General features: G+C 43.9%; 1 protein-coding gene across 6 annotated transcripts in view; it reads right to left on the reverse strand.

The window, feature by feature from the left end:
- Window positions 1-24,481, reverse strand: part of NF2 (neurofibromin 2) — a 78,099-nt gene that overhangs the window by 47,909 nt on the left and 5,709 nt on the right. For all 6 annotated transcript variants that reach the window (XR_004316651.1, XR_004316650.1, XM_006178718.3 and 3 more), the window contains exons 2-4: window positions 9,303-9,428; window positions 7,187-7,309; window positions 5,072-5,155 (exon numbers count right to left, since the gene is read on the reverse strand). Coding sequence is in view for 4 of the 6 variants with exons in the window: in XM_006178718.3 (XP_006178780.1) it covers window positions 5,072-5,155; window positions 7,187-7,309; window positions 9,303-9,428 (333 nt within the window). In the remaining 2 variants the exon portion in view is untranslated. The remainder of the gene's footprint in view (window positions 1-5,071; window positions 5,156-7,186; window positions 7,310-9,302; window positions 9,429-24,481) is intronic.

Below are 24,481 nucleotides of genomic sequence, written 5' to 3' on the forward strand. Positions count from 1 at the left end.
ACCTTGAGGTCTGTGTCTGCTCTTAAATGTCTCTCTAAAAAAAAGAAGAAAATCCTTGATGGTGGCAGCTGGTGAATATAAAAGGTGGTCACACCCCTCCATGGCTGCAGATGGCCGTTCCTCCGCCTTCATGTTCAGAAGCAGCCGGATAACATACCAGGAGCAAGTTGGCCAGAGAGCTGATGAAGTCTGGGTCTCAGGTCTCTGCCCCCTGCAGGGGCCTGTACCTAATCTTATATTCATAATTTGGTATTCTTGCATTAAAAAGAATCCCCTACATTATATAAACTTCAGGCCCCACAAAATCTGGATCCACTCTGGATATAAACCAATTAAATCTAAATTCGAGAAGGGAGTTCACATTTAAAGGACTCTTGGAGTCAATTCTGAGGTTAAACAGAGGCTTCTTCCAGATATTAAACACTTTCCTCTGCTTATTGTATGAAAAATTAGACCAAATGCTCTGAACAGGGATTTCACAAGACATAAAGACCTGATCAATATATATACAGCATGAAGAGTTAGATCCCTACCACACACGTTGCCAAATTCCAGATAGATTAAAGACTTAAACCTATAAATGAAAATCCATAAAAATACCAGAACAACATATAGAAGAACATGTGTAAAATAAAGGTGAAGTCATTCCAAAAGTCACTCAAGACATAAAAAGGATTGACAAGTCTGACATGTAAAAAAAAGATAAACGATCCAAAGCAAATTAAGATCCAAAATACATGGTGCTCCTACAAATCAATTAGAAAAAGATAATACAGTGGAAAAGCGGGCAAGTCATGAACACTTGATTCACAGAGGAAAGAAATACAAATGGCCAATAAATCTACAAAAAAGATGCTCAGCCCCAGGGGTAATCAAGGAAATGAAAACTTTTTTAAAAATCTATTTTTCTGTCAGATTAGCAAAAATTTAAAAGGCTGATAACATCCACTGTTGATGAGGATTTGGAAAAAGAGATATTCTCACCACTGTTGGTAGAAGTTCAATTGGGACACTTTTGGAGAGCAGTTGGGCCGTATCTATGTAAATTTTTTTTTGAGATAAAATTTACACACCAAATTCACAATTTTAAGCATCCAATTCAGCAGGTTTTAGGACATTCAGAATGCTGTACAGCCATCACCACTATCTAATTCCAGGATATTTCCATCACCCCCAAAAGAAACCCCTCATCCCATAGCAGCAACTCCTAACTTCCTCCTCCTCCTGTCCCCTGGCAACTGCTCCATCCACCTTCCGTCTCTATGAAGTTGCCCAGGCTGGATATTTCATACGAATGGAAGCACGCAATATGCAGCCTCCTGCGTCCGCTCCTTTCACTTGGCATAATTTAAATGTTCCTATCCTTCCACCCATTTATGCCATTTTTGGTATCTGGCACAGAGAAATGTTGTTCCCACGTGCCCAAACAGGCACACTCAAGGATGAGCCCTGCATGCATCTAAATAGAAAAATAAAAGAAAGAAAAACAAACCTAAATATCTATCAACAAAGAGATACTTAAATAATCCATGGTCCCTCCTTTCTATGAAATATGTTTAATATTTAAAAAACTGAGCAGTTTAAGAACTCTGTTCTGACAGTTTTATGTGAAAAGGGCATGCGGTGCAGGAGTTCCTGGGGAGTGGCCGCCTAGGAGTGGGGTTTCCTGGGCTCTGGGGAGGGGGTCTCCTCACCAACTGGCCCCTTCCACACCCATTGCTCTGTGGAGCTTATGCCAATTCACAGTCCCTCCCTGCAAGGAAATGGGCTTCAATTCGATTTATTAATCCTTGTCAATCTTGTGGCTTGAAATGTTTATTGTTGCTTTAAGTCTTCTTTTTCTCGATTACTAGTGAGACGGGTCTTCTGTTTTCAAACTGGTCTTACTCCAATCTGTCCTTCACGCAGCCACCAAAGGGATCTGTCTCAAATACAAACCCTCTGTTGGCTCTGTATCACTCACAGGATAAAGTTAAGACCCTTCATGATCTAGCCCCCTGCAGACCTCTCCAGCCTCAACCCTCACCACTCGACCTACACTTACATATACCCAACTTCCTATTTGCCTTTTACACTCAGTCCCTAATTAGCATCAAAGAGCCTCCTCTCCCACCAGCCTTTTCTCTTTCTGAACACTAGAAATCTGTTGGCCAGCTCTGCAAGGCTGGGGAATTTCATGCCATTCTCTCCCTAAGTAATTTTTAATAAGAACACATTTCAAACACCAAATTGTCAATGTGAAATCCAACAGGTGGCTTAAAACATTGCAAGATGGTTTAGTGTATCATGTAACTGAGCCAAAAACAGCAACAACAAAACTAGCCCATATTTTTGACTCAAATATGACTTAAACTCCAACCAAGAAAGACGGTTCTTGTTAACTGAACCATGTGATTAATATTTGTATTTATGCTTTGAAGGTAATTGTTTCTTGATGCTTTGGACTGAACTGTGTCTGTATCATTGGAACAGCTGAAATACTGTAATGAATACATTTGTGCATAATTACATCCCATGTGTTAATGAGCTCAATTTGCTTTTCCCAGCACACTTTTACGGTTCCTTTCTGTTTCAGAAAGGTTGTAGAAGAAAACAAATGGAATACAATGGAAGGAAACAGTGTGATGTACTGAAAAGTTTGGACTGATGTGAAAGGCAGGGCGTGCTACCCAGAGCCCTCCCTCACGGGCTGGATGCTGAAGGTAAGAGCAAAGTTTCAGCAATCCTAATACCCATCAAGAAGTAGGCTACAGATTCCATTTAAAAAAAGAACTAACATCGGGGGACCTAATTACCTCCCCCAAAATAAATAAATTAAATAAATTGTACAAAAATAAATGTTCTAAAGACAAAAAAAGAATTAACATAAAGTATTGTGACCTTAGACAAATTATTAATCCTCTCTGAGCCTTAAATTCCTTGGCTCACGGAAGACTACACTGAGTCTCACAAAAAGTATTCATGTTATCACACTTTGTGAAACTGTAAAACGCTACAGGTGCGTAAGACCTGATTAACATTGTAATCAGAGACACCCTATTAACATTAACCAGTAGTCCTAGAAGCCTGAAGCGTGTTATAATAATCCTTAGTTTCTCAACTGCAGGCTTGAAGCCATAGATTACCTTTATTTGTACAATCCTGACGATTTACACTGGGAAAAACAGAACACCCTCTTCCGTATGAACCACATATGCTGTCTGTGAATCACTTTCATCTCTAAATTAGTAGCATCCAAATTAGTCGGGTTTTCCTACAGTGAAATCTGCTTAAGCAAACATCTGCTGGTTCCCTGAAAAGTTATTTTTTCCCACAGGTGGCCTTTGAATTTGTGGCCCCAAATTTATGCAAAGAAGATGTAGCCTCTGAGACGAAAGCCCTTCGGAGAGAGGCAGTATCTGTGAGAGCCTGGGCCTCCTCTCAGCTGGGGAGAAGGCGTGCCAGAAAGGAACTCGGTTTTGGGCCAGGAAGGGCTCAGATTTAATGAAAGTGACAACGACTACTTCATCACTGTCAGGGCGATACTGATTGAAAGGACACATTTTTTCCTGTTATTAATAATTCTTAATCAAAGCATAAAAGGAAGCATATGTTTTAGTTGAATCAAGGCCCATTTTCTGTTTTCTCAATGACTCATTTGTCAGGGCAGTGGAAGAGGGGAGGCACAAAATACCAAAGCCGTGAATTCTGCCCTTAGCTTTACCCAAGGTTGCCAGAATGACCTTGGGCAAATCGCTGAGGGCAGATGCTGGCTTTGGCGTCTGTATCGGTGACAGAGTCCACAAGCTCCCCTCAGGCCCGTGAGTACTCAGCAAATATTAGACAAGTCTTCAAATAGCCCTGGTGCTTCTGTTAATCTGACAGAGCAGGTACAGCCCCTTTTCCTCCAAATAATAGGCCTGTTACTTCCTGGCTTTGACCTGAAATTATATTAAGCTACTCCAAAAAGGGGGTTAAGAAGTTAAGAGGGGCTTATTCATCCCTGTAACATTACTGGAAAACGGCTTTAAGGACTCCACTAACTAAAAAGGAAAATAATTACGGAAAAGACTATGAAAAATCATAAAAGTAATCAAGGTGTCCCAATTCTGAGGGTATCTTCTTATGCTGTAGTGACAGGCAGTCAACAGAGGGGCCAAGAGAAAGTGGCATGTCTTACAGTCACAGAAAACAAACTTATGGTTACCGGGGGATAAAGAGGGAAGGGCGGGATACATTGGGAGTTTGGGATTGGCAGATACAAACTACTATGTACAGAACAGATTAAAAAACAAGGTCCCACTGTGTAGCACAGGGAACTACATTCAATGGTTTATTAATGTTATATATACTATTACGAAAAATGTGTGTATAACTGAATCACTATGCTGTACACCAGAAACTAATACAACATTATAAATCAACTATACTTCAATTAAAAAAGAGATGTTAAAAAAAAAAAGTGGCATGTGATTGCAAAGTGCCCTGGGCAGACCCTGTAGTTGGTCTTATAAAAACAGAGAGGACAAGAACACAGGACCTCCCTCTCCCACCAGCCCCAGTCTGCGGTGGTCTCCCTGTTAAAGACTCGCAGGCCTCTGGACAGCTCAGCTGGGCTCGGTGGGCCCGAGGACCTGCAGTGCCCGACCGTAAGCACAGCCAGCACGGCCATCAGGGTGTACAATGCAGGACCTTCTCCAGGGTGCAATGTGGTCCCGACACACAGGCCGCTAGTCCTCAGAAGATGAGTTTGCAATGAAGACCTGGGACTTTCTGACCTGAAAGGCCTAAAGGTTTGGCCCAAACTGGAAACAATACTCATTTCTCCCGGTTAATAAAAAGAGGTTGGTCCAGTGAATGTACTTAACCACATGTGCATAATGGGATTACACAGGAAATCCATCAGACTGTACTTTTCTGTATACACACTCTATCTCACAAGATTATACAGAAGTAGGGCAGTGAGAGTGGCCCCCCAAGTCCACAAGTCCCATAGCATCTGGAGCCTAGAAAATCCAAAGAAATCGATGACGAGTGATCCCGTGCTGTGCATTTGTGCCCAGGAAGAATGCATTTCCCCCCCAGCACCTACCTTGGCCTGGACAGCGTATGAAGCCAGGAGCACGGAAGCCTCCGGAGGGCAGTAGATCTTTTCATCTAAAATCTGCTTCTTAACCTGAAAGGGGCAACAAGGGAGACATGACACCGTGTGTGTGGAAGGGAGCCGTGTGGGTGGTCACAGCAGACGGCTGTGGGGTGTTCCCTGAGGCCCGCCAACCCAGCCCCGTAATGATTTCCTGACAAAGGGGACAGTTTTTTTAATTGCTGCTGACAAGTTGGGAGTTCAGTCCCTGAGAAATTACTGGTAAGATGGCTATGCACTTAAAAAAAAAAAAAAAACAACCCTTATCTCTTTAGTTTGTGATCAAATGCTGAAGGGGAAAAACAATCTTTGTGGTTACGACAGAGCCTGACACCTGGGCTGTGACAGCAGCGAGCTGTGAACTCAGGAGCCGTCAGGAGCAGCTCCGGCAATGACTGCAGCCTCGGCCCCTGCTGAGCACACGCAGCACTGGAGGAGATGGAGTCTGCTTTTAAGTCTTAACACAAGACACAAGTCAGCGAGGCCACTGAGTTATGACTGCAGGAAAAAAACCATCACTTTCGATATGCCTGCTCTAAGGAAAAAAGGAAGCAATAAAGTTTGATCGATTAAACCTTTAAGTCCACGTGAGGTCTGGGAAATATAATTCTTAAGCTGTAATGTTGAATTAACATATCTCATTGCATTTAATTTCTTAGAATGGTGCAGTGGGTGAAGTTTCAGACACAGAGGCAAGAGAGCCTCCTGAAGTGGGGGCACGCTGACATAAACGCACCGGGAAAGCTAGCTCCCTCTTCACAGACCTCAACAGTCACCAGATTCATAAAAGTAGTCAATTTTGCCTCGCTCAGCCGTGACAGCGCTCCAACATTTCAGTACGAGGGAAAAATTAAGCCAAAATTAAATGGGGAACAGGCCCTTCTTCCAAGCACTTACAAGAAAGCCAGCTCTGTAACTCCAGGACATTCTGGGGCCTAGGTGGTCATTATGTGGTTTCATTCAAAGCAGTGCAATCCTTTCTAAGCCTTTGGGTTTTTTTTAAGCCACACTCCAGAAAAACTGAAAGAGCCTTGCTTTTGACATGACAATTTTAGAGAGGGGAGATGTATCATATAAATATAACTTCTCTTACAAAAATAGTTTGCAAAAAAATATATATACACACTTTTTAAAAAAACATACATACTTTTTAAGAGAAATTATGGGGGGGGTTATTACATTTAACTTAATATTTACTGACTGCAATAATCTGAGGCTCCAACTAATTATAGGAGGACTAGGTGACAGCCTATATACCTACTTCTGGGAAATCATGTAATTAACGCCCCAGCTGTGGTCTCTTTCTGTTACTGATGGCAGACATACCAGCTGTCCCCGCCCTGAACACCATAAAGTAACCATGAAACCAGGGAAGCACTCTGACCAAGCAGTAGGAACACCAGCAAAACTCATCATCACACCAATGCCCCTGGCTGAACCCCCGGACGGTCCACTGGCTGTCTTTGAACCTATAATTATGGAGCTCCTAATTTCTTCAATTCGGTGGGATGCCCCTGTGCACTCAATGAGCCTTGCCTTAAAGGGGCTTACAAACTAGCAGAGGGAGTAAGTGGAAAATAAGACAATTACAGACAGAGTAGCACGAAGTGTGTCGTTTGAAGTACCATGTGTGGGATTTACCAAGTGTCAGTGGAGTTCTGAAGTCCTGCCTTGATTAATGAGAGCAGATTCTGAACTTTTGGAAGAGCTACTCTTTGTAAGACTCTCTTCTTAGACTTCCTGTGCAACTACTGAGTGCTTTCAAGTTAGCGGGGAGAAAACAGGATTCGTCTTCAAAGAGGTTTCTAGTTAGAGAGCTACTTGTATCCATCCTGGTGCCATCACACTTCTGCAATTTCATCTGATACCAATTCTCCTCACTCAAGTACAGTCCTGTTCTGAAGACTGCTTTCCAGGACAGAACCAAAGGGGCTGGCTTTCCAGAGGGAGAACGTTTTCACAAGGTGGAGGCCTTGGTGGTGACACCGAGGGCTGCCCCTGCCGCCATGCCTGGGACAGTGCTCTCAGGATAGGGGGTGGAGGGAGCAGTGTGGAAAGGTGTACCTGCAAGAAGAATAAATGCTGCGTGATCTCCTGAACCAGCTCCTCCTCGGCATTCTCGGGATAAAATTTGGCCAGGAAGAGAAAGGTGACCGGCTCGTCCTTGGAAACGTCATGATCCAGCACCTGCAGAACCACAGAGCAGAAGGAAATTAGCTGGGTTGGCACCTGTTCCTCCCAGGCCACCATCAAAGAACCTTCTGCAGGGAGTGTCTCAGTATTTTTCTCCCTTCTAAATTCAGCACATTTCCCAAAGGTTGTGATTCTACAGTTTGAGGCATTCACAAAGCCATCTCTAACAAGAGGCAATGTTCACGTCACATGGTGTTTCTGAACCAAATTAATCAATATCCCCAAGTGGTGAGTGGAGCTCAGATTATTGAGGTGCAAATGTTTTCAAGACCACAGAGATAGCTAAAAACGAGAAATTTACAGCTCAAAGGTCTTGGGCACTCTACGGCAGGCTGAAGGTTTTTTAATTTTCTCAAGTAGTGGCATCTTCCTTTATTCCTTTGTCTTGCTGCCTCCCTCCAACATGTAGGTCCATGTTGGAATGGAGCTTAGAGAGGATGAACTAGATCTTTGTGAAATCACTTAAATATTAACCAATCAACAGACATGAAACGTGTCCATCATGGCAAACTTTTGTTTCAAGGAACCTCTAGAAATGCTCCACAAAATCCTTGAGCACAGCCAGTAAACCACACTGCCTTTAATCTTCTAACAATTTCATCCACCCACTGGAAAGCTTGAACCATCTGCTCTCCAGAATGAATTTCATCTCAGGACATAAACATGCCATGTGACAGGCTACAAGGATCCATTAACATGTGTCATAATTTATTTCCTTTGAGCAGCAGGCTCCACAGCTCCTGATGCCCCCAATCTAATATCCATTTGGCCAACGCTCAGGTACGGTGTAAAATTCACTTTGCTGAGAATCATAAAAAGACACAGAAGGTTTTTGTGGCCATGACCGACCAGACCAGCACACATAATAAAAGTTTGTTCCAAAAAATAGACATAGAAGGTTTTGCTGCCTTTGGTAGATAACTGTCCAGGCTCCTGCTCAAATTCCAGGTCACAGCACCTAAGAGATTCAAAATAAACCTGACTGAGGACACTCTTGCTGACACTGGCACACAGAGGCACTTGGACGTTTATGATCGTTGGGAATTACCATGTGAAATTTATAACCAGAATGGTTCTCAACGTGAAGATTCAGATGATTGTGTATATATGTAAACACAATGTGAACACTTGAGTGTAGAGTCAAATTGGTAAAAGACAAGGGGCATTCACTGTCTACCATGCCAAGTAGTAGATAATAAAATCAGGTAGGCAATTGTAGGAGGTAATGTGGGGTAAGAATTAGACACTTACTCTGAGATTCAGGAGTCTGTTAGGAGTTACTGACCAAAAAAAATGGCCCTGATCTCAGCGTCATCACAGCTAGGTAGGCAGGTAAGCAGGGGAGTGTCTTTGTGTGCACGTACAAACCCGTGCAGAGGGCAGTTCCCCGAGGCAACATCCTTTCTAAACCACATTAGAACTGCTGGGAGTCCAGACTTGTCCACCAAGACTCAGAAGCCCCAGAAAACCGTGAGAACAAAACAGACACCCTGCCTTTCCCGCAGGGACCAGGGCACTCTTTATTCTTTAGATCATGTTAATGAGTAAATTAGGTTGGGCCATGGTGTTTCTCAGAAAGACTCTAAAAAATTCCCTAAAGAGCATGAGCCTCAAGAAAAATCTTTCAAAGACGTAAATTATTTAAAAAAAGAAAAAAGGCAATAGAATAGTAATTTTTATTCATAAAGGATGACTCGTGGCCCAGTCAACTGAACAGCATAAAGGCTGATGCAGTCAGCCCAGTGACAACAAGTGAAGGAGACAGGGATGGCAGCAGGTCGGTCCTGGGTGCTGCTGGCCCAGAGGGCCCAGGGGAGTCTGCGGGGAGCAGAGAGGCTGGGCACCTCCAGACCCGTGTTCCGAGTGACTTGTCCCATCTCCACTGTGCATCCACAAAGCCCCATGATGAGCAACAAGCCAGAGAAGCACTCAGGGAAAAACCAGAGCCCACGCCAGCCCCACTGATTTCATTAGGGTCCAGTCCCACCTTCTTGTCCATCTTGAGCCAGGCCACGGTGTCCTTGATCGTGTACTGCAGTCCAAAGAACCAGGTTTCCCGAAGCCCCAGGGTCCGGCACACCAAGTCAAAGAGGTCCTTCCCCTTCCACTTCATCTGCAACGTAACAAACCAATGGGGAAGGACAGCGTGAGGCCAAGTCACAATCCGCTCTCACGAAAACCTTTCTGTGCACCCCCTACTCTCAGGTTCCAAAACGTGGGGCCGACAGACACGAGGGTGGCTGATGAGCACAGAATTCCTAAATAATTGTAAAGCCTCCTGCACAAAACCGTGAGTGGGAAAATACCAATTAGAGCTTAATGGCTTAATCACGGCAAAGCATACACAATACCTCCCTTGGACAGTTCCTTACAGATCTTAATATCCCCAAAGCTGCTAATTTAGGAAAGCTGGTAAATAGCTTCCGCATTTACGAGAGCCGAGCCTCTCCAGTTAACCCAGGGTTAGCTTCTAGGGACATCAATTTCCTTGAGATTCTGTTGTTGATTTTCTTTTTAATCATGACTCTGCCCTTTGATAAAATGCTAGCTGTTTAAAATTTAAAGACTAGTTTTACCAGATTTTTTTTTAAAGCAATATAGGGGAGGAAGTTGTAACCAAAGTCACAAATCATGGAGAAAAAAAACCATTAGGGACCAATCCGTCCAATCATACATAACCATGTATATAATATGTACGTATATAATCATGTCTGACCGGGGTCACAGGGGAGGCGTCTCACCCACAGTCACACAGAGCAATTTCAGACTCTTGTGTGAACAGCCAGGGGACAGACAGACACTGTACACTGTTGTGCATTAATCCTACAGCCTCACTTTCAAAAGGACCTGAAGCAAAGGCTGCTAAACCCTTTTCTCAGCTCTTCAATCTTGTGGCTGGAAAAGCAGGTTCATCATCTTAACAGGGGAAGGAAACACCCAGCAGCTTAGTAAACGTTGCCACCTTGTGGCTTTGAAGTTAAATCAGCCAGGATGTTCCCAATACTACCCCATAGCTGCCACGTGTCCCGACCCCAGTGGTCCCCAAGTATCAGGTGGACATTCAAGCGTACACCGGCTACAGGGGTGAACACAAGACGCACCACAGAGACCGTGGTGGTAGTGGAATAATCTTGGGATTCAAATACAATGTCTCCAGACGAGCAGGACCACCCAACTGCAGAAGCGTCTGCCCGCCTGCCCTTGGAAATGTCCACCCACAGGCGTGGGGGTGGAGCTCAGGGGTGGAGCATGTGCTGGGCGTGCATGAGGTCCTGGGTTCAATCCCCAGTGCCTCCGTTAACGGGAAAAAAAAAAAATAAAGAAAAACTAGAACTCTCCACCCACTGTCCTGGCACACTGAAGATGCATAACGAAAAGGAATTGGGGGAGTTTTTAGGGTTTAGAGACTTCTTATAAAAGCAAGAAAGAAAACATAAGTTAGACCTCTAATATGTGATTGGTTTCTGCTGAAACCTCTTTCTACAGAGGATTTTTCAAGCAGGCCTTCTATTTTTAACAGATGTGAATGGACAGTGTGTTCTCCACGAGGTACTCAACAGGAAAGCCCTGCCTTTCTCTGTGTTTACAGTCAGTCAAAGAGCAAAGTCAAAGTCGAGAGCCCTCAATGGAAGGACAGCAAACCCAAAGCAGACAAGGGAGTGGAGAAATAGACCAGCTTTTGTCCTTCCCTGGGGCCATTTCTCCAAAAGCCCCTCTAGCTCTGCCTTGTCCCCTCCGTGTGACTTTAGTGGGGTTCCTGGAACCCTACAAAGGTTGAGGTCCTTAGGAATTATTTTGAGTAGAACAGAATGAAATGACATGTTTCATTTTAAAAAGACAATCTCTTTCCCCTTTTGGAAGGCTTAACAGTGCTTGCTGGCACACCTGTCTCCCAGTCTGACAACAGGACAAAGGGTTTTTAATTCGTGGCAGCAGGTTTTCATTCCTACGGACAGACTACACTGAAGAAATGTTACTTTGTAGAACCAGAAGCTTCAGGATGCTGATTATCCTCCTGTCTGTATTTTAAGCCAGCACATAGTATATGAATTATAAATGACTACTGGGCTACAAGGTAATGTAACACTTAGAAGCAGACATTAACTTGGAAGAAGTTAAACACCCAAGGGCCGAGAAGATCAAGGTAACAATCTCCAGTCTGCCATAACTCACGGCCATGGCCAGCGGGCTCTGGCGCCAAGGGGCTGTCAGCAAGTGGGTGTGCGGAGCATCTCAAGGAAAGCGACCGAGAGAATGCTGAGTGGGTCTCCTGACCTGGGAGCTTCAATTCTCAAACATAATATTGTAGTAATGCAATTTTCCTGTGTTCCTTTCCTTGTCTTTGTTTCTAAGACGCAAGACTATCTCTGTTGAATGCTCCCATGGAGTTTGCAATGAAGTGAAGAGAGGGGAAAAATTCTCATGCTGATTCAGGATGCCTGGCTTGGATTTTCAACTTTGACCCTAAAAATTGAAGGATGTCAAATTGGAAAAATGAGCCTGAGTAATTGATTACCTATGGTACACCCATCCCTTTCTGGTGTAAATAAGGAAACGGAGCCACAGATTCATTGACAGCTACAGCAGACGTAGGCCCTTTCTTGGTAGGCCACCCCGCCAGTTCCTCCATCTCCTCTTTGCCTGCTCTGTGGGGTTCCTCTCAGCTTGCTCCCTGCTGCCACTCCCCAGCCACCTTTTCCAGTAGGTAACCAGTGTCTTAATATCTTCCACCCTAAAACAACACTGGTTCTCAGAACAGCCAGATCTCACTCCTCTACAGCACAGGGTGAATGAAAGCCTCAGCTGCCTCTCATTTACTCTTGTGGCCAGCGGTACAGAGCTCATCCTGCGCACCGAGCCGTGTTAGACCCTGAGGATGCAAAACAGCAGAAGCATGTTCCCCGCAGGAGACTCAAGCGAGGACCCAGGTTGGAAAAGGCTTGAAAGAAGAAGGGGGAATTAGATAAAGGAGGAAAGGAAGTAAGTCTACAAAGAAACAAACATAAATCATGACCTCTACAGGGACCTGCGCGGCATCCGGCAGAGGTGAAACAGCCTGAACTCAGAGGACGTGGGGAGGGGATGGGCGTGACATGACCCAGGTGGCTCACCACCTGAGGACCCTTGGGCAGAGTAAGGATGAGATCAGACCTGCATTCTGGAATGTGCGCAGGCAACAGGGTGGAGAATGGGTTGGAGGAAGGGAGCCTGGAGCCAAGAAGGGCCAAAGGCAGGCCAACTCCTGCCTTGACGGAGGCCCAGTGGGAAGGAGAAAGCCTGAGAACTGGAAGGAGGCAGAGCCCCAGAACTGGCATCTGAATGCCTGAGGGGGCTGATGGAAAAGGACCAAGAGGGACGCCTGAATTTCTGGCTCGAGCATCAGGCGGTTCCAGTAAAGGAGGGACAGGGTACAGGAGAAGCAGGAGCAGCAAGTTTCGAGGGGAACAGATGAGTAATTAAGTTTTAGACAAAGAAAGTTAAGATGCCTGAGGAAACCAGGTAGAGATGTCCTAAATACATTCGATGCTAAGTCTCAGCTCTATTTACAAAACAACGCATTCTATTTTTAAGTCATTAAGAAATTTTTCTCTTGGGTTAAATAAATCTAACCTCCGCGGTGCCAAGCCGGGCCGTTACCTACAGGAGGTAGGTGACGTGTCTTCCCCACGTGTCTGAGGCTTGCTTAGTCTTCCTAACTTGGGTTTCTACTTTACAAACAAGAGCCACACTTGCTGGTGGTTCTCAGGACACCATGCAGAAGGGAGGTCTTGGGCTGTGAGGGGGATTCATTGGTGCTGACCGATTGTCTTCAGTTTCATCACTGGTCCATGCACTGGTGCTGATGGGGGGAAGTGATGTGACCATGTGAACATCTCCCTAGATTGTAGGCACCTCAACATTAGTCATCTCTCTACTCCCCACTGCGCCCAGCCAAGTGTGTACACACAAGACATGGCCAACGGCGGCTGTCCAATGGAATACACTTGATCAATTCAAAAAGCCAAGGCTCAAAACCCTAAAGCAAAATTAATCCCCATTCATCCAACCCCTTCCAAAAACATTCAGGGAACAGACATTGTGTCCGAACCCCCTCTCCCGAGATGCAGGGGATAAAAGGGGGACAAAAGAGACAGTCTCTGCTCTAATAGAACACAGGGCATGAGAACAATCTGTGGGAACAATCTCTCCCCTCACCCCCACCTCAAATCAACTCCAGGTGTGGTTTCAGCACTACAGCACTGAGTGCCACAGCGGGGACATCAGGGCTGGAGGGGACCCCGGGAAGGGATCCTCTATCTTGGAGGGTGGGAAATGGCATCTGAACTGGTGGGAAAGAGGAGCCAAGTGAAGACTGGGCTTGGGGAAGGAGGAGTGAGCGGAGAACTGTGTTACAGGCAGAGGGAAGAGCATATGCGAAGGTCTAGAGGCAAAAAAGCTTAGACGGTCCTTGCAGGAAATCAAAGTATTGTAGTTCAGTTTGGCCAGAGAACAGAGACTGGGGGACATCTGCTGTGCTTCCAGCCACCACCTAAAACCAATTCTCTGTTGCCTGACTCTGCCTCTCTTGTGTGAACCACGGAACGCAGAAAGTTATCTGAGTGTTTTTACCTTTTCACCAAGGATGGAACACAACCAGTACCATTCAAGACGTACAGTAAAGAAGGTAAATTATTACACAAGATGGAAGCCTCAGGAGATTAGGGCTTAATTCTTCCCAGAAATCAGTCGGAAAGGCAGAGAGAAACAATGGTTATCTAACAACAATGTGAACCTCAGCGCTGCCACCACGTGACCTTGGGCAAGTTATTGAACTTCCTTGTGCTCTGCAACGGGGATAATGAACAGAACCTGTCTTAGCAGATTGATCTCAGGATTAAGTGCACTGATACATTTAAAAAGCCTCAGAAGATGCCGCAGTAAATACTCAATAAAGGTGGGTGATTACTCATTCTAACCCCACCTCCACCCCTTACATTCCTGAGTGGCATCGTTTAAAGCCTCCAGTCCTGTTCCACTCCATGTGTGATGGATGGCAGATCAGAAAGGGCTTCATCAATCCTCACGGTGCTAACCAGGCCATCATTCATGTGACAAACATTTATTGAGCAAGCACTACGTCCTAGTCACTGTGCTTGGCACAAGAGATAAATGATGAATCCGGGGTAAGACGCTGTCCCTATTCATGGCTGACACAGGAGACAGGTAAATGGATGAGGAAAGTGCAACCTGGAAGATGCTCACAGAACAGAGGGCTGTGGGAACCCGGCTCGGGGCTGGGGGTCTGCGGGGCAAGGGGCTTCCCTGAGGAGACGCTGTCCGAGCAGGGTCTTGAAAGCCAGGCAGTTAGCTGGCCCTCTGGCGAAGGGGCTGAGGGAAGGGAGGTCACACCAGCCAGAGGGAACAGCATGTCTGCCACTGGGGTCCAAGCTGTTGCAAAGAGAAGGAATGTTTTTTGTACTTTTCTAGTATCTGACAAGCAGCGTAATTATCCTATCTGCAGTACTGAATGTTCAGTGAAGTACTGAATACGCAGCTCCAGCCCGATGCGAGTGACAGCTCACGCCCTCCACGGCTCATCAGGAGCTGGGTTCTTCAGTCTCTGGTTCTGAGCGGCCAGGCATCCCACAGCGATACCTGCTGCCCCGTCTCTAAGAAGCCAGGACCAGTGAGATGAGTCTCGTGTATTTTTTTATTAAAACATTTCTTCTTCTGACACCTCTTAGCACATAAGCTTTTCAGGCTTTGCGCTTAAGGCTACTCACAGGCCTTTTTTGTAGAGTTTGTCATTTTTCCTAAACAGACTGCCAAAAACAAAACAGCCCCCGTTCTGATTAGACGTTCACTTATGGGGGGAAGGGACAGCTCAGTGGTAGAGCATGTGCTTAGCATGCACAAGGTCCTGGGTTCAATCCTCAGTACCTCCATTAAAAATAAAAATATAAAATAAATAAATAAGCAAACCTAATCACCACTACCCATAAACAAACAAACAAATCAATATTGAAAGAAAACCAAAACATTCACTGAAACCCATCTCTTGCCCGTTGGCTGAAGTGCTCAACTGCTCCATGGACCCCGCCACCCCTCCCTGCCTCGCCTCAGCCCAGTGAAGAAGCAGGAGGCTACCAGGCAGAGGCAGGCGCTCATTCCGCAGACAGAAAAGGCGCAGCGGAGGGAGTGAGAGGGGGGATTTGCAGGGAGGCGTGCAGACCTGGACGCCACGCTCTGCAGGCCCTGTCCCCGAGATGCCCTTCAGCACAGGGGCCAATGGCAGTGAGCCTGGAAGTTCGGTGTCCTGCGTAACTCGAACAGGCTGCAGTGCTATTCCATAGATATATGCTTGTGCCTCTATCAAAGATAGATGTGCATGAACTTTATAAACAGGACTAAGTGCTGTCAGCTTGTTATTTTTTGTAGGGGCTGAATTTATGAGCTTTACCCAGAGTGAAGTGCTTGTAATTTATCAACCTAGAATGTTTTAAGTAAATAGCACTAAGCACTTAAACTCCGCCGCAGGAACGTAGCTAGAATGCAGCACTTTTCTGTTGTAGGAAAGCAACTGGCACCAATAACCTTCAGGGCTGATCAGGGTCTATTAACCAGGGAAGCATTATGAATAATGTCCACGGCACTCCTCTTACAACGGGCCAGTTTCAGACTCACAACCCTAAAACTACCGTTTGTCTTTTTGGCTTTGGCAGCTTTCACACTGCATTTCTCCCACTGCTGTCCGTGGGCCGTGCAGCCACCACCAGCTGAATCCCTGGTGCTCGCTGACACAACCATGTAGGGTGAGTGGAAAACCAGCCGCATCATGGGAAAAGGCCACAGCTAGGAAAGGAAAACTTTCTTTTTGTTTGTTTGTTTGTTATTTTTTTTTTCTTTTCTTTTTTTATTTTCTAAGGACAACTTTCTTGAAGAAAGAGAACTGAGATTGGCTGCCATGTGTGAAATGCCTAAGAATTAGAAACCACAGAGAAACTTCACAGAGAAGACTCAAGCCCAGAAAAAGCCAGCAGAGAAGCGACATTCCATTTCAGAGCTGTCTGGAGGACAGGATTATCAGCCACGCAAGGAATGCTATTTAACTGGCTGTCTGTTCCACAGAAAGGGAACCAACGAACCCAGCCTTCACTTATTAGGGTTTCTTCTAATTAGCTCACAAGCTGCCCCAGCATTTGCCATAAAAACTGTCAAAAGGTTAGGTCCCGTACAGACAGAGCAACAGAAGGAACCATGCCTCCCCGGGCTCAGGACATGTGCTGCGTGTTTATGATTATTTCAGGAACAGAAGAGCAAGGAGGACTGTCATCTCCCCTCCGTGTTAATTCCTAACTGGCTTTTGTAGTCGTGGGTGCCCGACAAGAACCGATTCATGGAAGACTTGAGCATTTAAGATGCTGATGTACCAGAGCCACACCTAAAGACAACTTTTATTTGTCCGTTTGAAAAAATAGGCACCAAATATCTCAACTTATGAGATAAACAAATGGAAAGAGTTATGAAAATGATTTTGCGGTGCAGTGAGTGAAGAATGAGTTCCATTAAAATCTGTTCTGGTTAATCAAAGAGGATAATGGGGGTCTAAAACCAACACCCCGGACCCAGGGTGTGGTAGCACCAAACCACAGAACCAGGTCCTGGGTCTCATGTCTGAGTCTCCTGTCAGGGTTAAAGGACACACCACTCCCAATCAGCCACTATTGCTGAGGGAAAAGGAGGCCCTCCAAATAGAAATAGGATTTTGGCAAAAAAAAAAAAAAAAAAAAAATCCCAGCACTAATTCCACCATGTCAGTTTCTACCACAATCAACCACAGCAAGTCATTCTCCTCTCCTGGTCCTCCAATCATCTGTTAGTATGCTGAATCTATTTAAATTTTTGGTTTCAAGAACCTCCACCAGTTACTTCCTCTCTCCTCCAACTGCCCTGCCTTGTTCCCAAGTCAGCAAACCTATGAGCGTCCATTTACCTATAACTGGACCCTTCTAACATCTGCTTCTTCATCTCACCACCATCCCCCTCCGGCCCCACCGTACAATACCAGATCCGTGAGTTAGTTTGTACTTTACATTCGAGGAAAAACGGAGTGCCTGTCTTTCCCCAAGATTCCAGTCTTGCCTGCAATTCTGCAGATCATAAACTCCTTGAAGGCCAGGGCTAACACTAACACACACACACACATACACACTCCCTCTCTCTCTCTCTCTTTTTAAGTCTCCCAGGGCCCAAACAAGCGCTGCCTAATCTGGGGCCACTCCATAAATGCTTGTGATTGGCTAATGATGTTGATGACAATGACACCTCGATGAGGCTTCTGAGCAGAACAGTCTTCTAGGTAATGACTGCAACGAAGCAAGAATTGATGACACTCCTTATTAAAATTCTAATTGCATAATTGGGCCTGAAGGTATATATTCCCCGTCTTTGATGACACATTCTGATTTCCTCTCTCTAAAAATACCTTGGCAAGGAAATCGAAATCTCAAAGAACCAACCAAGAAAAATATCCACAGGACAAAAGAGACCAGTAAGAAACAGATCACAGCACCTTGGGAAGCTACAAAATAGAGGTTTGACTTATAAGTCTTTCAAAACAAAATGAATTATAGTTTTCAGTGGGGGAAGAAAGTCCTTATGTTTGCAGCATCTGGCATGTTCCCTGCTGCAGCAGCGACAGGTTACAGCAGCAGCGACAGGTTACAGCAGCAGCAGTGAGTCCAGAGATGGGGGTCTGCATCCTAAGCCCCCTCTCTCTACTACACACAGCCTTGGGTGAGCCACGCAGCTCAACAGGGCCTCGGTTTCTTCATCTGTCAATCTCTTGGGCCCCATGCAGTGCCCAGATTTTATGACGCCATGGAAAAAAGATGAGGCGCTTCGAAGTCAGCTGACAGATGACGAAGCAAAAAGAAATACTAGTTATGATGCTATAAAAGCAATACAATCCCCCCAAAGCATGGGACTTAGCTCACAACGTGAGAGCAATCACAGCCTTGTCAAACAGTCATAAAACACCCAAACCTGCTGGGTTGGGAAAGTCAGTTAACCTCTTTGGGTCTCAGCTTTCACAATCACCAAGGGGTCTTTCAGGATTAACACCCTCTGAGTCTATGAACCTGAGATGGTTTTGTCTAAGCCGTGGAGCACTTTTTTCGATGCTATAATAGCTTTTTCTTTTAATCCTTTAACACCCAATTCTAGACCTTAAAATCATCTTCAGGGATGTAAACGACACTTAACACTTAATTTATGTGTGCTTTCCTACATTCCTTTCCCTTTCTCAGCTTCTGCCACTGCTATCGTGTTCCTCAGTCCTAATAATCAAGAGTTGACTTGCAATCATCAACTCTCTAATGTAACAAAAGCAGTCATGATAACGCCAATAAAAAATAGAAGTTTTCTGGCACCAAGCATACTGTTGCTATTTAGCAATTATCAATGATTACAAATGTTTTAAAGAATGAGACTAAAAATTCTGCAGAGAGCTATGAATAGGAAACAATAGTGAATTCAGTGCAGGCAGACACAAAGCTAAATTTCAAATGCCTAAACATGAGGTGAAATGAACAGACTATGAAACACCACCCATGACTAAGTGTTATCCAACTGATTAACTCCTCCTGCCCTAGACTCTGCAAAAATTATAGTTTACATTTAAAAGTGCGCTCCTTGAAAAAAAAAAACTCCCAGCACAACAGAACTAAAGCATAATCCATTCATGCAAACCAGCTCATGGGGGCCCAGGACTCTAGCCTGGAAAGAACTTTCAAGCATTTTGTTTCTGACCTGATTTTTTAATTGAGTTTGACAATCATCAGTGGGAGTGACGCTGACTTTAACAACCTTGGAAGGCACAGGTATAAGTAGGTACAACTGTTTAAAAAAAAAACTCTGCTGATGGATGAGCACTGCCTAAGGCTGAAGACTTTTTAAACACATTTATGAGACTGATTTCATCTCAAATCAATGTGAGTAGGATACTAGATACATACACAGTGGGTGATTTTAAAAACCACAGATCAGTTCTGATAAGTCTAGGAATGACTCCAGGTTCCAGTTTTAAGTTTTACCTGAAAAGTCAAATTATCAAAACCTCTAAAACTAGGAGACTAAAACAGGCAAGGTGGACGGGACGGCTGTAAGTGATGCAACTCACTAACAGAACATTGTTGTGAATTATCCAAGCTAGGTCCAAATTTGGCAAAGAAGCAAAAATAGTAATGAGAGTTGGGAGAGGAAAAACGCCCGTTTCCTGTAGAAATGATGTGCTCTGACCCCACCTAGTGGTGCTGGAGTGATTCCTAAACAAGCAAGCACTCCAAAGACAGGCGCCTTGACTCTCTCAGCACAGGTAACTGAAGATTTGATTAAAGAATTTTTTTCCCCTAAGGTCAGCACTAATTTGGTAATAAATCTTGGCTTGCTAAAAATGTACTAAAACATGTGGATTTTGAATCTAAATCAGACAAAGCACAGACAGGAAGACATCCTCCTGTGACAGACCAGAGAGGCCTGGTCACCAGCTGGCTGAAAAGAGTAGCAGCTCTGAGAAAACTCAGTTCTGGGGTTTTAAGACCTCAAATGCTTTAGCTTCTTAAATTAATAATAAACAAGCACCCAAAATGTTCTTGGACAAGAATGCAAAACTAGCATGAGTAATTGGAGAAGTCATCAAAAACAAAAGAGAAAAATTTCAAAATGACACATTGGGGACACAGGAATGGAGAATAACTAAGTATGGCAGAAACCAGAAAAGAATCCTGCTATCATAGTGGACATCAAGCTAAATAGAAATCAAGTACAGACCACATTACGAAAAAGAAGTTCCTTAAAATAAGGCATAAGGTAAAGCTCATCATACTTAGACTAACTGTAGAGTCTAGAGGGTCTTCAATTACGAAGGCAGGGACAACCTGAAGAAGATTCACAGAAAATGAAGGCGATTAAAGGAGAATATTCACAGTGCCTCTAGCATGAGACCTTTTCTCTTTATCCCTCTCCCAACTCATGATAACATAAGAAGCTAATGTTTACCAAGTGCTTTATGGTCAGGCCCTGGGTGTAAGTGCCTAAGGTCCGTCTCATTCATGCCTTAAAACAATCCTCTAAGAAAATGACTATTATTCTCATTTTACAGGTGTGGCAACTGAGGTTTAGAGACGTAAGTCCAAGATCACCTAGGGAGCACGTGGCAGTGGTAGGGCTTTCCCTCCAGCCAACTCAACCCTTCTATGAGGATGCCAGCTCTCTTCCTTAAGCAGTGTTTGTCCCGTCTCTAGCAGATATCGCTCACACCTACATGCTCAGATTCTGAGGTGACTCCCTACCTAAGAAGGAAATATGAAAGAGAAAGTTGTGCAATGAGTTGCTTCTGCCCAGATCACCTAAAACAGGATGTCAAAGCAGGGGGCCTCTGAAATCAGGCTCTTCCCCCTCGTTTTTCAGTTGAAGAACTGAGGCCTGGGAGGAAAAAGAGATGTGCCCAAGGTCACACAGAGGAGCTCCACTGGGAAGCCAGGGTTCAAACACCAATGTGAATTCCCTCCCAGAGTTTACATCCTGGAAGGGAGTCATTTGCCCAAGTCTTGAGGTGTCAAGGATTGAACATCTTAACTGAAATCACCAGAGTTGTTCTTTCTGTATTCCCCTTTCCAAAGTTCCTTCTACTTTAAGTCAGCTTGCACGTTGGAATGATCTGTAATGTTGGTAATTAATCCAATCATAATTCTACCCGGGTACATGAAAATGTTTGGCATGCCAACCAACAGGAGAAGGAAGCTTTGTTCTTAACATTAGGATCTCTCACGACTCAATTTTGAGAAATTTTTCATGTTTGGCTCTTCTTACTGATAGATTGAATTGTTAGAGTAAAATTCCATCCTAGATAAGAAAAAACATAACCGTTTAAGCCTCCTGGCAAATTACGTTCAGCACCCACTTTCTCAAAATGACAAATATCAAATCTTTCAAGTGGAAAAATCCTCCAAAGCATCAAGCCAATTGTGCAATGCAGCAAGTAGTGCAAGAAAGAGGTTTCTCTCCCTGTCTCTGCAGCAAAAAAATCTGAGCTTACTAGCATAAGGTAATACCATTCATATGTTAACTACCACTGGTTCTGAAATTCAGTCCTTCTTAGAAAGCCACCTACATTTGACCTCATGAATTCCTCAAGTGCCATCTCTCATTTTTTCAAAATGCACCGAACACCTTCTTGCATTAGCATCTTGCTCAGGTAATATACAACATAAAAACAGAGGAGGAGGGGAAGACTAATTGCTTCTCAAGAGTTTTCTCCATCACCATCAATCAAATTACTGTTACTTTCAACAGAATATTTCAACGTGATTTACAAACAGGTACTTTCACTGGAAATTTGAGGCTCAATGAGATGGAATGGCTTGACAAATCACAACAGGGCAGGCAGTACGCAAGGTGACCCAAGCCTCCTACTTTAGGCAGACTATAGTCTGTCCCTTTCTGCCCAGCACCAGGCATTCCACAAGTCCTGATAACAACCACACAGGGTCAGTGATATTAGTTCCATTTTACTGACATGCAAACTGAGGTTCAGAGAACTTAAGTATCCTATCCAAGTTTTAAGTAGTTTACTGGACTTAAAGCCTGGATCTGTCTTATTTCAAAGCTTAGGCACTTACTACTACTTTGCTACTTAGTGTGGTCCCTGGAGCAATAGCATTGGCCTCACCTGAGAATCTGTTAGAAATGGAGAATTCTCAGTCAACTGCGGAACTACAGAATCAGAATCTGCATTTTACCAAGATCCTCAGTTCATTTACGTGTACATTAAGGTTTGACAGCTGTGTACTATAACATTCTGTCTCTCTGAATATCACTACTGTGATTCCTTTCTATAAATCAGTGGTTCTCAAAGCAGGGGTAGGGAGGGTGTTTCCCCTTCAGGGACACTTGACAGTGTCTGAAGACATTGTTGATTGTCGCACTGGGGCGAGGTGTGGGGTGTGTCTGTCATCTGGTGGGTAGAAGCCAGGGAGCTGCTAACATCCTACAATGCACAGGACAGTCCACACCACAAAGTCTCCAGCCAAAACGTCAAAAGTGCCAAGGTTGAGAAACCCTGATACTGCTGATAATATTGCCCATCCTCTGGGGTCTGTTTAACGAAGAAAAAATAAGAGTTTTTCATTGCAAAATTACGGCTGAAGAAATGTCACTGAAAATTCCTTTCCCTAGGGTCAGTCTCTCACAATCTCTCACAACATTTATCAAATAGTAACTTCCATCGGGGTCAGCAAAGTATGGCTCGCAGGACAAATCCAACCCACTGCCTGTTTTTGTGCAGTTAACCAGCTAAGAATGAGTTTTACATTTTTAAATGACTGAAAAAATTTCAATAACATTTCCTCACTTGTGAGGATTATATGAAATTCCAATTTCATTGTCCAGAAAGAAAGTTTTCTTGGAACAAAGTCATGTCTATTATTTTTAATTTTACAAAAGGCTACTTTTTAAAAAACAGCTTCATAGAGATATAATTCACATACCTTAAAATTCACCTATTTAAAGTGTACAGTTAAATGGTTTTTAGCATATTCACTGAGTCGTGCAACCATCACCAGTGTCAAGTTTAGAACTTTTTCCATCACCTCAAAAAGAAACCTTGTATTTTTTAGCTGTCAAGCCCCTTTCCCAGCCCTAAGCAATCACAAATCATATATGGTATTTTGTGACTGGCTTCTTTTACTTATGTTTTCAAGGTTCATCCATGTTGTTCCTTTTTATTGCTAAAAACATCCCATGGTATGGATATATCACCTTTTCTTGATCCACTCATCAGCTGATGGACATCTGGGTAGTTCCCACCCTTGGCTTTTATGCATAATAACGCTAACCGTCCATGGACAAATTTCTCTGCAGACATGTTTTCACTTCTCTTGGGCAGACATGTGCAAGAACTGCTGGGTCACATGGTAACTCTACCTTTAACTGTCTAAGGAAAACGGCCAAAGTCGCTGCACCATTTTATATTACCACCAGCAGCATACAGATTCCAATTTCTCCATATACTTATTCTATGCTCCCTCCTTTTATCTTTTGGTGGGGAGTAATTAAGTATATTTATCTAATTAGTTTTTTAATGGAGGTACTGGGACTTGAACCCAGGACCTTGTGCGTGAGTAGCATATGCTCTACCACTTGAACTATACTCTCCGCCTCTATGCCTTTTTGAATCTAGTCATACAGCTAGTTGGCTCGCGTTATGGTCAGGTATTTTGTTGTCATTTTGATTTGCATTTCCTTGATGACTAATGATGTTGAGCAGCTCTGCATGTACTTACTGGCCATTTCTGTATCTTCCTTAGAGAAATGTCTACACAGGTCCTTTGTTCATTCTTTAATTGGGTTTTTTACCTGTTTATTACCGAGCTATGAGTTCTATATACATATTAGATATAAGAGTCTTATCAGATACATGATTTGCCAACATTTTTTTCTTTTCACTTTCTTGATGTCCTTCAAAACGCATACTCTTTTTTTTTACTTCATTATATTTTTGTTTGTTTTGGGGGAGGGGGCTAAATAGGTTTATTTATTTATTTAACAGAGGTGCTGGGGATTGAACCCAGGCCCTGTGCATGCTAGGCACGCGCTCTACTGCTCAGCTATACCCGACCCCCACCACACATAAGTTTGTAACCTTGATGAAGTCCAGTTTATATATATTTTTCTTTTGTTGCTCATGCTTTTGGTATCATATCTAACAATCCTATGCCAAATCCAAAGTCACGATGATTCATTCCTGTTTCCTTCTGAGAGTGCTATAGTTTTAGTTCTTACATTTGATTCTTTAACCCATTTTGAGTTAATTTTTGTAGATGGTGTAAACTGAGGATTCAACTTCATTCTCTTGCATGTGGCTGTCCAGTTGTCTCAACACCATTTGTTGAAAAGACTATTCATTCCCCCAGTGAGCAGTCTTGATACCCTTGTCAAAAATCAGTTAATCAAAGATGTATAGGTTTATTTCTGGACTCTCAACTTTATTCCATTGATCTATATTTCTATTTTTATGCCAGTGCTACACAGTCATGATTATGGTTGTTTTGTAGTAACTTTTGAAGTCAGAAGTATGAATCGTCCCACTTTTTTCTTCTTTTTCAAGATTGTTTCAGCTATTCTGGT

This window comes from Camelus ferus, chromosome 32 (genome assembly GCF_009834535.1).
Source record: "Camelus ferus isolate YT-003-E chromosome 32, BCGSAC_Cfer_1.0, whole genome shotgun sequence".
NCBI lineage: Eukaryota > Metazoa > Chordata > Mammalia > Artiodactyla > Camelidae > Camelus > Camelus ferus.